The 15,000-nt window shown below is 44.2% G+C and overlaps 1 protein-coding gene across 4 annotated transcripts in view; it reads right to left on the bottom strand.

The window, feature by feature from the left end:
• slc2a9l2 (solute carrier family 2 member 9, like 2) overlaps positions 1-15,000 on the bottom strand; it is a 55,132-nt gene that overhangs the window by 12,183 nt on the left and 27,949 nt on the right. For all 4 annotated transcript variants that reach the window (XM_077246988.1, XM_077246992.1, XM_077246990.1 and 1 more), the window contains exons 7-10: positions 12,645-12,777; positions 8,069-8,256; positions 6,151-6,261; positions 2,306-2,407 (exon numbers count right to left, since the gene is read on the bottom strand). In XM_077246988.1, coding sequence (XP_077103103.1) covers positions 2,306-2,407; positions 6,151-6,261; positions 8,069-8,256; positions 12,645-12,777 — 534 coding nt within the window. The remainder of the gene's footprint in view (positions 1-2,305; positions 2,408-6,150; positions 6,262-8,068; positions 8,257-12,644; positions 12,778-15,000) is intronic.

The following is a 15,000-nucleotide window of genomic DNA, read 5'->3' as shown; positions in this document are numbered from 1 at the left end:
TTGCAAGAAAATGAGATATATGAAAAATTCCAGTCAGGATTCAGACCGCATCATAGCACAGAAACTGCGCTAGTTAAAATTACAAATGATTTACTTTTAGCTTCTGACCAAGGCTGTATCTCAATACTAGTTCTACTCGATCTTAGTGCTGCGTTCGACACTATCGATCATAAAATACTCCTGGATCGACTACAAAACTACACTGGTGTTCAGGGACAGGCATTAAGCTGGTTTAGATCTTACTTATCAGACCTTTATTATTTTGTCTGTTTAAATGGGGAAAATCAAAGATAACGTCAGTAGACTATGGAGTGCCGCAAGGATCGGTGTTAGGCCCTCTGCTATTCTCAATATATATGCTGCCACTTGGTAATATTATAAGAAAACATGCAATTAATTTCCACTGTTATGCTGATGACACTCAATTATATATTTCATCACGGCCAGATGAAAACACTAACTTATCAAATTTGACAGAGTGTCTCAAAGATATAAAATGCTGGATGAAGCGTAATTTCCTGCTACTAAATTCAGATAAAACGGAGGTATTACTTATTGGTCAAAAAAACTACCCACAAAACCTTGTACAGTACAACTTTAATATAGAAGGATGTCCTGTTACTTTATCCAGTTCAGTAAAAGACCTGGGTGTTATACTAGACCGCAACTTGACTTTCGAAAATCATATTTCATATGTTACAAGAACAGCCTTTTTCCACCTTAAAAACATTGCTAAGCTACGTAACATGCTATCTGTTTCTGATGCAGAAAAGTTAGTTCATGCATTCATGACCTCGAGACTAGATTATTGTAATGCTTTATTAGCTGGCTGTCCTGCATCCTCAATAAACAAGCTACAATTAGTGCAAAATGCAGCCGCTAGAGTTCTTACTAGGTCAAGAAAATATGATCATATAACACCAATTTTATCATCTCTACCCTGGTTACCTATCAAATTCCGTATCAATTACAAAGTACTATTACTGACCTATAAAGCCCTAAATGGTTTAGCTCCTGTGTATTTAATGGACCTTCTATCGCCCTACAATCCATCGCGCTCTTTAAGATCACTAAATTCGAGGCTTCTGGTCATTCCTAGGATATCTAAGTCCACTAAAGGAGGAAGGGCGTTCTCACATTTAGCTCCTAAACTCTGGAATAGCCTTCCTGATATTGTTCGAGACTCAGACTCGCTGTCCCAGTTTAAAACTAGATTAAAGACGCATCTCTTTAGCCAAGCATTTACATAATGCTTACCTTTTATACCACTGCTGAATCAGATCAAATGCATTTAATATTATAAAACTTGAAGAGTCTGTAGGTTATTTGTAGAGGTTGCATAGTATTTACAGTCATTACGTTCCTGTGTATATTGCGTGAATGACGGGTGGTTGGGTCGATATTGTGTTTTGCGGTAGGTGGTATGCCGTACGGAACCGTTGCCACTGAACCTGCTTTAACGACGACAGTGGGGCTCGACAGCCTTAGTCAAACGGGTCGGCGCGTATGGTTGGGTTGCGGAGAGATTGTGAGATTGTGGTTGGGTCTCAGCAGCAGGAGGGATGTAGAGGTCAGTAAGCAGGGCTGAGTTGAGTGGGGGACGGAGGGGGGTGACTCTGGGACGCAAGAATCACTGTCTTCATGTTTTTTATCATTTACGCCCGTGTTATGGAAATCATTATGAACAGCAGCTACGCTAATTATTTTCCCTTTTTGCTTTTCTGCTGTTATCTCGGGACGCGAGTCCCGAGAAAAACGGCGTTCGTCAGCTCCAGTTTGTATCCAGCCTTTCACAGAGACTTCAGATACGCCAATCACAAAGCCTGTGAAGAGACGACTCAACACCGGCGATATGGACCCTCTATGGTGGACGGCACTGATCCTCAACAACTCGTCTCAACACCGGCGTGATTACTTGGACTTCCAAAAGATGGAAATGGATAAATATTCTAAATGTTCCGATCCAATCTGCCTTGTAATGCTGCCCGAATCATAAATCATGCACTGTTCCTTCGTTGGCCAGAGGAGAACTGGCCCTCCGACTGAGTCTGGTTTCTCCCAAGGTTTTATTCTCCATTCTGTCACCTGATGGAGTTTTGGTTCCTTGCCACTGTTGCCTTGGCTTTTGGCTTGCTTAGTTGGACGTTGACTCAATTTTCATTTAGAAACAAACTCTGTTATATTATTTTCATGTTATCACTGTGAAGCTGCTTTGATACAATCTGTATTGTAAAAAGCGCTATATAAATAAAGGTGACTTGACTTGACTTGACTTCAGTGTATGTTTAATGTGATTGTTATTTACCTGAAAATGCAGGAAGACCGTGAGCAGACTGAAGAACACGGCCATCGCTGAGAAACCAAAGATTAATAACGGCCTCCGACCGATTTTCTCGATCACTAAACCCTGAAACACAGACGTGGACATGTTACAGTCACATCAGCAAATACCCTATACTGACAAACGTTTTGGGACATCTGCCTTTACATGCACATGAACTTTAATGACATCCCATTCTTGATCCGTAGAGTTTAACATGGAGTTGCTCCACCCTTTACATCTATAACAGCTTCAACTCTCCAGGGAAGGATTTCCAGAAGGTTTAGGAGTGTGTTTGTGGGAATGTTTGAGCATTCTTCTAGAAGCGCATTAGTGAGGTCTGGCACTGATGTTGGATACCATAACCCCCCCTCCACCAAACAACCCCACACCATAACCCCCCCTCCACCAAACAACCCCACACCATAACCCCCCCTCCACCAAACAACCCCACACCATAATCCCCCCCCCACCAAACAACCCCACACCATAATCCCCCCCACCACCAAACAACCCCACGCCATAACCCCCCCTCCACCTAACAACCCTACGCCATAACCCCCCCTCCACCAAACAACCCCACACCATAATCCCCCCCCACCAAACAACCCCACACCATAATCCCCCCCACCACCAAACAACCCCACACCATAAACCCCCTTCCACCAAACAACCCCACGCCATAACCCCCCCTCCACCAAACAACCCCACACCATAACCCCCCCTCCACCAAACAACCCCACACCATAACCCCCCCTCCACCAAACAACCCCACACCATAACCCCCCCTCCACCAAACAACCCCACACCATAACCCCCCCTCCACCAAACAACCCCACACCATAATCCCCCCCACCACCAAACAACCCCACACCATAAACCCCCCTCCACCAAACAACCCCACGCCATAACCCCCCCTCCACCAAACAACCCCACACCATAACCCCCCCTCCACCAAACAACCCCACACCATAACCCCCCCTCCACCAAACAACCCCACACCATAACCCCCCCTCCACCAAACAACCCCACACCATAACCCCCCCTCCACCAAACAACCCCACACCATAATCCCCCCCCCACCAAACAACCCCACACCATAATCCCCCCCACCACCAAACAACCCCACGCCATAACCCCCCCTCCACCTAACAACCCTACGCCATAACCCCCCCTCCACCAAACAACCCCACACCATAATCCCCCCCCACCAAACAACCCCACACCATAATCCCCCCCCCACCAAACAACCCCACACCATAATCCCCCCCCCCACCAAACAACGCCACACCATAACCCCCCTCCACCAAACAACCCCACACCATAACCCACCTCCACCAAACAACCCCACACCATAACCCCCCTCCACCAAACAACCCCACGCCATAACCCCCCCTCCACCTAACAACCCTACGCCATAACCCCCCCTCCACCAAACAACCCCACACCATAATCCCCCCCCACCAAACAACCCCACACCATAATCCCCCCCCCCACCAAACAACCCCACACCATAATCCCCCCCCACCAAACAACGCCACACCATAACCCCCCTCCACCAAACAACCCCACACCATAACCCACCTCCACCAAACAACCCCATACCATAACCCCCCTCCACCAAACAACCCCACGCCATAACCCCCCCTCCACCAAACAACCCCACACCATAAACCCCCCTCCACCAAACAACCCCACACCATAAACCCCCCTCCACCAAACAACCCCACACCATAACCCCCCTCCACCAAACAACCCCACACCATAATCCCCCTCCACCAAACAACCCCACACCATAACCCCCCCTCCACCAAACAACCCCACACCATAATCCCCCCTCCACCAAACAACCCCACACCATAATCCCCCCTCCACCAAACAACCCCACACCATAATCCCCCTCCACCAAACAGCTCCACACCATAATCCCCCTCCACCAAACAACCCCACACCATAACCCCCCCTCCACCAAACAACCCCACACCATAACCCCCCCTCCACCAAACAACCCCACACCATAATCCCCCTCCACCAAACAACCCCACACCATAATCCCCCCCCACCAAACAACCCCACACCATAATCCCCCCCCCACCAAACAACCCCACACCATAACCCCCCCTCCACCAAACAACCCCACACCATAACCCCCCCTCCACCAAACAACCCCACACCATAACCCCCCCCCTCCACCAAACAACCCCACACCATAACCCCCCCTCCACCAAACAACCCCACACCATAATCCCCCTCCACCAAACAACCCCACACCATAACCCACCTCCACCAAACAACCCCACACCATAACCCCCCCTCCACCAAACAACCCCACACCATAACCCCCCCCCTCCACCAAACAACCCCACACCATAACCCCCCCTCCACCAAACAACCCCACACCATAATCCCCCCCCACCAAACAACCCCCCCTCCACCAAACAACCCCACACCATAACCCCCCCTCCACCAAACAACCCCACACCATAACCCCCCCCCTCCACCAAACAACCCCACACCATAACCCCCCCTCCACCAAACAACCCACACCATAATCCCCCTCCACCAAACAACCCCACACCATAACCCACCTCCACCAAACAACCCCACACCATAACCCCCCCTCCACCAAACAACCCCACACCATAACCCCCCCCCTCCACCAAACAACCCCACACCATAACCCCCCCTCCACCAAACAACCCCACACCATAATCCCCCCCCACCAAACAACCCCACACCATAACCCCCCCTCCACCAAACAACCCCACGCCACAACCCTCCCTCCACCAAACAACCCCACACCATAACTTTACACTTGGCACAATGCCGTCCGGCACCGTTCTCCTGGCAACTGCCAAACCCAGACTCGCATGGAAATGAGTGGAATCATTGAGTGCATTCATGATTTGGAAGGGTGTCCCAATACCTCTGGCAATCAAGTGCATCACATAATTTAATTATTTTTCTATTTAAAATTGCACACTCACTCTCTCACACACACTCTCTCTCTCTCTCTCTCTCTCTCTCTCTCTCACACACACACACACACACACACACACACACACACACACCCACAGACACACACACAAACACACAGATAGGACTGAAATGCTGAACAACAGATGTCGTGCTGAAGATGAAGACCGTTAGTATTGCGTTTATTGTGATTATTGTTCCATTCACTAAACATCACATTGAGACCCAAACATGATGAAGAACAGTGACAGATCTCTGGTCATGTGTTTCTGATCAGAGAGCATCATGGGACAGTGTCACACACTATCACACATTAACAGGCTGCGGAGCTCTTTCTCATCATGTCCATTGTGCTGCTGGTCTTTATGCACAATTCCCATGATGCTCTCTGATTTAGAGTCCAGTACTAACAGGGAAGATCAGCCTTAGATTTACTGAAAGGAAAAACACGAGGCTGAACACAAGACACTCCCCTGCTCCCTAAACTCATTACAAACCTCTAAAACACACACACACACACACACACGCATTCACTCAGACACACACACTCACACGCATTCACTCACTCACACACACACATTCACTCAGACACACACACATTCACTGTCACACACACGCACCCACTCCCACACACACACACACATTTCTACAGTGCTTTATACAGTAGAGAGTGTTTCTAAGCAGCTTCACAAGGATAAACAGGAAAATAACAGAATCAATGATGCAAACTTCATCAGATATGACACTACTTGTATTTCAGCTGTAAAGCTGTTCTTTACAGAAGATTATAGAGTCATTATTCAGATCGATAACTGCAAAAGCGCATCTGTCCTCTTCAGTGTTTTCTCACTCACAGATATGATGGCGGCCAGTGTCTCGATACCGCCGGTGCTGAGTGTGATGTAGGGAATCAGAGCCTTCTCGAACCCGGCCTTCTCGAAGATCCCGTTAGTGTAATACCAGATCTACAGAGGAAGAGGATCATCAGCCTCAAACACACACATCATCTTCATATCAACTGATATATATCATCTTCATCATTATCAAACTGCTTCATTCTTTCTTCTATCTGTCATATCAGAGTGTTTGTGAGCTCTTTAACCAGGGTTTGAACAGATGCTGTAAAATTAAACTTTTCAAACTACTTTTTTTGGGTTCCAAGGACTACAATCAGAGATCTCACTTATCAAACAATATCTTTACTATCTTTCAAATAAAAAAAAAGGTAAATAGATAAATGAAAATAAACGAATAAAACAAAACGGTACAAATATACACATGCACATGCAATAACTGCGGTAACTTTAACCATTGAAAGGACACTATGACAACGATATCGCTTTCCTTATTCAAACTGATTTTTCCCTGATGAATATATGATTGAGCTGAAGAATGAAAGCTGTATCATATACTTGGATATCTATATGAGCAATATTACACTCATAACCATGTAAAATGCCTCTATATCTATATCAGACGGACTGCAGCGTTAATTTTGCGTGTATAAACTGGTTTAAGGGTGTGATGTATGGCAGTGAATGACCCGTGCAGTGTTTGCAGTGTGCAGCAGTGATATCAGTGATTGCAGTGATGTTCATGTGTTTGCAGTGATTGCAGTGTTTATCGTGGTTGCAGTGACTACAGTGATCACAGTGTTTGCAGTGATCGCAGTGTTTGCAGTGATGTTCATGTGTTTGCAGTGATTGGAGTAATGTTGATGTGTTTGCAGTGATTGCAGTAATGTTCATGTGTTTGCCGTGTTTGCAGTAATGTTGATGTGTTTGCAGTGATTGCAGTGTTTGCAGTAATGTTGATGTGTTTGCAGTGTTTGCAGTAATGTTGATGTGTTTGCAGTGATTGGAGTAATGTTGATGTGTTTGCAGTGATGTTCATGTGTTTGCAGTGATTGCAGTGATGTTCATGTGTTTGCAGTGTTTGCAGTGATGTTCATGTGTTTGCAGTGATTGGAGTAATGTTGATGTGTTTGCAGTAATGTTGATGTGTTTGCAGTGTTTGTAGTGATGTTCATGTGTTTGCAGTGATTGGAGTAATGTTCATGTGTTTGCAGTGATTGCAGTGATCGCAGTGTTTGCAGTAATGTTGATGTGTTTGCAGTGATTGGAGTAATGTTGATGTGTTTGCAGTGATGTTCATGTGTTTGCAGTGATTGGAGCAATGTTGATGTGTTTGCAGTGATGTTCATGTGTTTGCAGTGATTGCAGTAATGTTGATGTGTTTGCAGTGATTGCAGTAATGTTGATGTGTTTGCCGTGTTTGCAGTAATGTTGATGTGTTTGCAGTGATTGCAGTGATGTTCATGTGTTTGCAGTGATTGGAGTAATGTTGATGTGTTTGCAGTGATGTTCATGTGTTTGCAGTGATTGCAGTAATGTTGATGTGTTTGCAGTGTTTGTAGTGATGTTCATGTGTTTGCAGTGATTGGAGTAATGTTGATGTGTTTGCAGTGATGTTCATGTGTTTGCAGTGATTGCAGTATTGTTGATGTGTTTGCAGTGATTGCAGTAATGTTGATGTGTTTGCAGTGATTGCAGTGATCGCAGTGTTTGCAGTAATGTTGATGTGTTTGCAGTGATTGCAGTGATCGCAGTGTTTGCAGTAATGTTGATGTGTTTGCAATGATCGCAGTGTTTGCAGTGATTGCAGTGATGTTCATGTGTTTGCCGTGTTTGCAGTAATGTTGATGTGTTTGCAGTGATCGCAGTGTTTGCAGTGACTGCAGTGTTTCCAGTGATGTTGACGTGTTGAACTAACAGCGTTGAGTCCGCAGAGCTGGTAGCAGCTCATGACCACGACCACAGTGATCAGCTGCCAGCGGAGGGAACGCTTCCGGAACAACTCCAGCACAGACGCGGTCCGCTGTGTGTTCTGAGCACGACTCTCAGCGTGAACCTCGTCCAGCTCGCGACTCACATCTGTGCGGCCCAGGAACGCCTGGAATGCTGCCACACACACACACACACACACACACACACACACACACACACACACACACACACACACACACACAGAGGGATTCATGAGGGAAAACTAAACTAAAGGTTTTAAAACAAAGACAGATTACTAGATTTAAATAAGCAATCGTTCAGATTACGATCACTGACACACGATCACTAATACACTGCAGCAATGACATCAACTGATATGTTACACACACATCCTCAGAGTGGAGCTCTGATTTTGATTTGTGTTGTGATGTGGTAATCATGTGATGATGTTATGATGATGTGATGTCATGATGACACGATGTGATGATGATGTAATGGTGTGATGTAATGGTGTGATGTTGATATGATGTGATGATGGTGTGATGATGGTGTGATGTTGATATGATGTGATGATGGTGTGATGATGATGTGATGGTGTGATGTTGATATGATGTGATGATGGTGTGATGATGATATGATGGTGTGATGATGATGTGATGGTGTGATGATATGATATGATGGTGTGATGATGTTATGATGATGTGATGTCATGATGGCTCGATGTGATGATGATGTAATGGTGTGATGTAATGGAGTGATGTTGATATGATGTGATGATGGTGTGATGATGATGTGATGGTGTGATGTTGATATGATGTGATGATGGTGTGATGATGATGTGATGGTGTGATGATGATATGATATGATGGTGTGATGATGATATGATGGTGTGATGATGATGTGATGGTGTGATGATATGATATGATGGTGTGATGATGTTATGATGATGTGATGTCATGATGGCACGATGTGATGATGATGTAATGGTGTGATGTAATGGTGTGATGTTGATATGATGTGATGATGGTGTGATGATGATGTGATGGTGTGATGTTGATATGATGTGATGATGGTGTGATGATGATGTGATGGTGTGATGATGATGTGATGGTGTGATGTTGATATGATGTGATGATGGTGTGATGATTATATGATGGTGTGATGATGATGTGATGGTGTGATGATGATATGATGGTGTGATGATGATATGATGGTGTGATGATGATGTGATGGTGTGACGATGATATGATATGATGGTGTGATGGTGTGATGATGATATGATATGATGGTGTGATGATGTGATGGTGTGATGTGATGGTGTGATGATGATATGATATGATGGTGTGATGATGTGATGTGTGATGATATGATATGATGGTGTGATGATATGATGGTGTGATGATGATGATGATTTTATGATATGATGGTGTGATGTGATGGTGTGATGATGATATGATATGATGGTGTGATGATGATGTGATGGTGTGATGATATGATGGTGTAATGATGGTGTGATGATGGTGTGATGATGATGATGATGATATGATGGTGTGATGATGATATGATGGTGTGATGATGATGTGATGATGATGTGATGGTGTGATGATGATGTGATGATGGTGTGACGATGATGTGATGATGATGGTGTGATGATGGTGTGATTATTATGTGATGATGGTGTGATGATGATGTGATGGTGTGATGATGATGTGATAGTGTGATGATGGTGTGATGATGATGTGATGGTGTGATGATGATGTGATAGTGTGATGATGATGTGATGATGATGTGATTATTATGTGATGATGGTGTGATGATGATGTGATGGTGTGATGATGGTGTGATGATGATGTGATGATGATGTGATGGTGTGATGATGGTGTGATGATGATGTGATGGTGTGATGATGGTGTGATGATGATGTGATGATGGTGTGATGATGATGTGATGGTGTGATGATGGTGTGATGATGGTGTGATGATGATGTGATGGTGTGATGATATGATGGTGTGATGATGGTGTGATGATGATGGTGTGATGGTGTGATGATGATATGATATGATGGTGTGATGATGATGTGATGATGATGTGATGGTGTGATGATGATATGATATGATGGTGTGATGATGATGTGATGGTGTGATGATATGATGGTGTAATGATGGTGTGATGATGGTGTGATGATGATGATGATGATATGATGGTGTGATGATGATATGATGGTGTGATGATGATGTGATGATGATGTGATGGTGTGATGATGATGTGATGATGGTGTGACGATGATGTGATGATGATGGTGTGATGATGGTGTGATTATTATGTGATGATGGTGTGATGATGATGTGATGGTGTGATGATGATGTGATAGTGTGATGATGGTGTGATGATGATGTGATGGTGTGATGATGATGTGATAGTGTGATGATGATGTGATGATGATGTGATTATTATGTGATGATGGTGTGATGATGATGTGATGGTGTGATGATGGTGTGATGATGATGTGATGGTGTGATGATGGTGTGATGATGATGTGATGGTGTGATGATGGTGTGATGATGATGTGATGATGGTGTGATGATGATGTGATGGTGTGATGATGGTGTGATGATGGTGTGATGATGATGTGATGATGATGTGATGGTGTGATGATATGATGGTGTGATGATGGTGTGATGATGATGGTGTGATGGTGTGATGATGATGGTGTGATGGTGTGATGATGATATGATATGATGGTGTGATGATGATGTGATGATGATGTGATGGTGTGATGATGATGTGATGATGGTGTGACGATGATGTGATGGTGTGATGATGGTGTGATGATGATGTGATGGTGTGATGATGGTGTGATGATGATGTGATGGTGTGATGATGGTGTGATGGTGTGATGATGGTGTGATGATGGTGTGATGATGATGTGATGGTGTGATGATGGTGTGATTATTATGTGATGATGGTGTGATGATGATGTGATGGTGTGATGATGATGTGATGATGGTGTGACGATGATGTGATGGTGTGATGATGGTGTGATGATGATGTGATGGTGTGATGATGGTGTGATGATGATGTGATGGTGTGATTATTATGTGATGATGGTGTGATGATGATGTGATGGTGTGATGATGATGTGATTATTATGTGATGATGGTGTGATGATGATGTGATGGTGTGATGATGGTGTGATGGTGTGATGATGGTGTGATGATGATGTGATGGTGTGATGATGGTGTGATTATTATGTGATGATGGTGTGATGATGATGTGATGGTGTGATGATGATGTGATAGTGTGATGATGGTGTGATGATGATGTGATGGTGTGATGATGATGTGATAGTGTGATGATGGTGTGATGATGATGTGATGATGATGTGATTATTATGTGATGATGGTGTGATGATGATGTGATGGTGTGATGATGGTGTGATGATGATGTGATGGTGTGATGATGGTGTGATGATGATGTGATGGTGTGATGATGGTGTGATGATGATGTGATGGTGTGATGATGATGTGATGATGATGTGATGGTGTGATGATGGTGTGATGATGATGTGATTATTATGTGATGATGGTGTGATGATGATGTGATGGTGTGATGATGGTGTGATGATGATGTGATGGTGTGATGATGATGTGATGATGATGTGATGATGATGTGATGGTGTGATGATGGTGTGATGATGGTGTGATGATGGTGTGATTATTATGTGATGATGGTGTGATGATGATGTGATGGTGTGATGATGATGTGATAGTGTGATGATGGTGTGATGATGATGTGATGGTGTGATGATGATGTGATAGTGTGATGATGGTGTGATGATGATGTGATGATGATGTGATTATTATGTGATGATGGTGTGATGATGATGTGATGGTGTGATGATGGTGTGATGATGATGTGATGGTGTGATGATGGTGTGATGATGATGTGATGGTGTGATGATGGTGTGATGATGATGTGATGGTGTGATGATGATGTGATGGTGTGATGATGATGTGATGATGGTGTGATGATGATGTGATGGTGTGATGATGGTGTGATGATGGTGTGATGATGGTGTGATTATTATGTGATGATGGTGTGATGATGATGTGATGGTGTGATGATGATGTGATAGTGTGATGATGGTGTGATGATGATGTGATGGTGTGATGATGATGTGATAGTGTGATGATGGTGTGATGATGATGTGATGATGATGTGATTATTATGTGATGATGGTGTGATGATGATGTGATGGTGTGATGATGGTGTGATGATGATGTGATGGTGTGATGATGGTGTGATGATGATGTGATGGTGTGATGATGGTGTGATGATGATGTGATGGTGTGATGATGATGTGATGGTGTGATGATGGTGTGATGATGATGTGATGGTGTGATGATGGTGTGATGATGATGTGATTATTATGTGATGATGGTGTGTATCTAGAACAAAGTAGCAGAGCTGTTTTAAGAGTCCAAACCTCCTCAAACTGACTGTGCTAATGAGTTATAAAAGGATACATGAGTTAAATGAGAGTTTAATGAGCTGATTTTCACCTTTCTCCGCTGCCACCTCATCCCGACGCTCCATCAGCAGGAATCTGGGGCTCTCGGGCAGAAACGGCAGAACACACAGTTGCAGAAGGGCAGGAAACGCCAAGAAAGCAAACAGGAAGTGCCACCTGGTTTCCTGCAAACACACAGCAGAGCGAGGAGACGTTCAAAGAGATATACCTGAGGTTCAGTCACACACAGGTGATATGACCCCTAGTAGCGGGTCAGACCCAGTTTTGCGTTCAGAAATGCTTTAATTCTTCATGGCAGAGATTCAACAAGCTCCTGGAAACATTCCTCAGAGATTCTGGTCCATATTGTCATGATCAGATCACAGTTGCTGCAGATTTATCAGCTGCACATCCATGACGTGAATCTCCCGATCCAGCAGATCCCGAAGCGGCTCGACTGGACTGAGATCTGTGTGGAGGCGTCTGATACCCCTTTTCCACCAAAGCATTTTGAGAGCCGGTTGGGAGCCGGTGCCTGCGCGCAAACCAGTTCTTTGTGTTTCGACCACCAAAGAACAGGTTCTCGGCCAGGAAAACTGGTTCCACTGACTCTTTGCTGGACTAGAACCGTTCTTTTACCACGTCATGCTTACGGTGGGGGCTGGGGCGGGTTTAGATGTGCTCTAAACATCTTTTCTGACCATAATATAGGATCGCAAAGCCAGGAGAAACATTTGCAGAAACACGATGCAGTCCGCCATTGTAATTGTTACGCTTGAAGTTGGCGCATGCGTTTCTAGTTTTTTTTATTGAAAACATTATGTAAGCAAAGAAGAAAACAGTCACAATATCGAACAAATAAATGGAAAGAAAAAAAAGACACAAGACAGGGGTACATAACTAATCAGAAAAGATTACATATCAAAGGAAAAGGTTAAAAGACTTACATATTTCAAATGTTTTTAAAGCCTTTTTGGTTCACGAGTTAGAGATAATCCCAAAGTAATGTTGTAGATTTGCAAGCGTTTCTAGCTAAGACGTATGGCGACGTACACAGTGACGTAACGCCGTCGTTCGCTGGGCGCTCTGGTCAGTGGAAAAACAAACCGGTTCTGAGAAGGTTCGCAAGTTGAACCAACTCCGAACCAACTTTGAACCAGCAACAGTTCCGAACCAGTTCTTTTTTTGGTGGAAAAGGGTTATGAGTTTAGTGAAATCATCATGATCAGAAAACCAGTCTGAGATGATTCAGCTTCGTGACGTGTGTTCTCTTGCCATCGGAAGAAGGTCATAAAGGGGTGGACATGAACAACACTCAGGCCGGCGGTGGTGTTTACACGATGCTCTATTGGTACTAAGAGCCCAGAGTGTGTCAAGAAAACACGATTATATCACTCCCGGCATCCTGAACCACAGGGCGATCCACGCTTTCATGTAGTTCACGTCAGATTCTGACTCTTCATCTGAAAGTATCCGCAGAAATCCAGACTCAGCAGAACAGGAGACGTTTCTCCAGTAAAGCCTTCAGATGGGTGTGTCGATCAGCAGTTTCTGAAACACCAGATCAGCAACCAGAGTCACTTACATCACGTCCTCATTCTGATGCTCAGTTTGAACTGATCGTCTCGATCACGTCCACATGCCGGAGTTGCTGCCCTGTGATTGGCTGATCTGATATTTGTGTTAACGAGCAGGTGAACAGGTGTAGCTAATAGAGTGGCCGATGATAAAGTTTTGTTTTAATGTATAACATAAAAAAATTCTTTAATGGAAAAATTTGACCTTCAATCCACCAAATGAAAGGAGAAACACATGATAAACGTATTCATTATAAATAATGTGCATGGTGGCGTTTTAAGATTTGATTAATTTCCAAGAAATCACACTTTTTTTTAAAACCTCATATATCCAGGTTTTCCAATGTGTGTATCCTGTTTCTTCACAGACAGAGCAGTAGTTAAAAAGAGAAAGATCTTGATTTGCCGTAGTTTTATCTTATTCTGATGCTGGTGGAAGAGAACTAAGCCTTCGGACAGACAGAACACACTTAGTCATCCTCTCGGGCATCATCTGATGATCGTGTCACAGAGACGTCTCGGGTCAGACGGTCACAGGGACACCGGAGATCACGACACGCTGGACAATCATGTGGACAGACAAGAGCTGGATCCAGATCACGACCCCAACAGAACAGCTGAGCGATCACACACTGCAATCATGAACGACAGAGCTCCAGATTCCCTCTAAACCAGCCAGAGAACGCCTTAATGCTGACATATTACGCCGCTTTTCACAAGATGTAATATAAATCTATGGTGTCCCCAGAATGTTGAGGTGAATGTGTCCCCAGATTATTTATTATAGCTTGTCAAATTTGCTCCTTTTTGGGTGTGAGCAAAAACACACAG

Source organism: Siphateles boraxobius, unplaced genomic scaffold (genome assembly GCF_051911475.1).
Source record: "Siphateles boraxobius isolate OS27281-9 unplaced genomic scaffold, OSU_SipBor_1 291, whole genome shotgun sequence".
NCBI lineage: Eukaryota > Metazoa > Chordata > Actinopteri > Cypriniformes > Leuciscidae > Siphateles > Siphateles boraxobius.
This window is presented reverse-complemented; position numbering and strand designations above follow the sequence as displayed.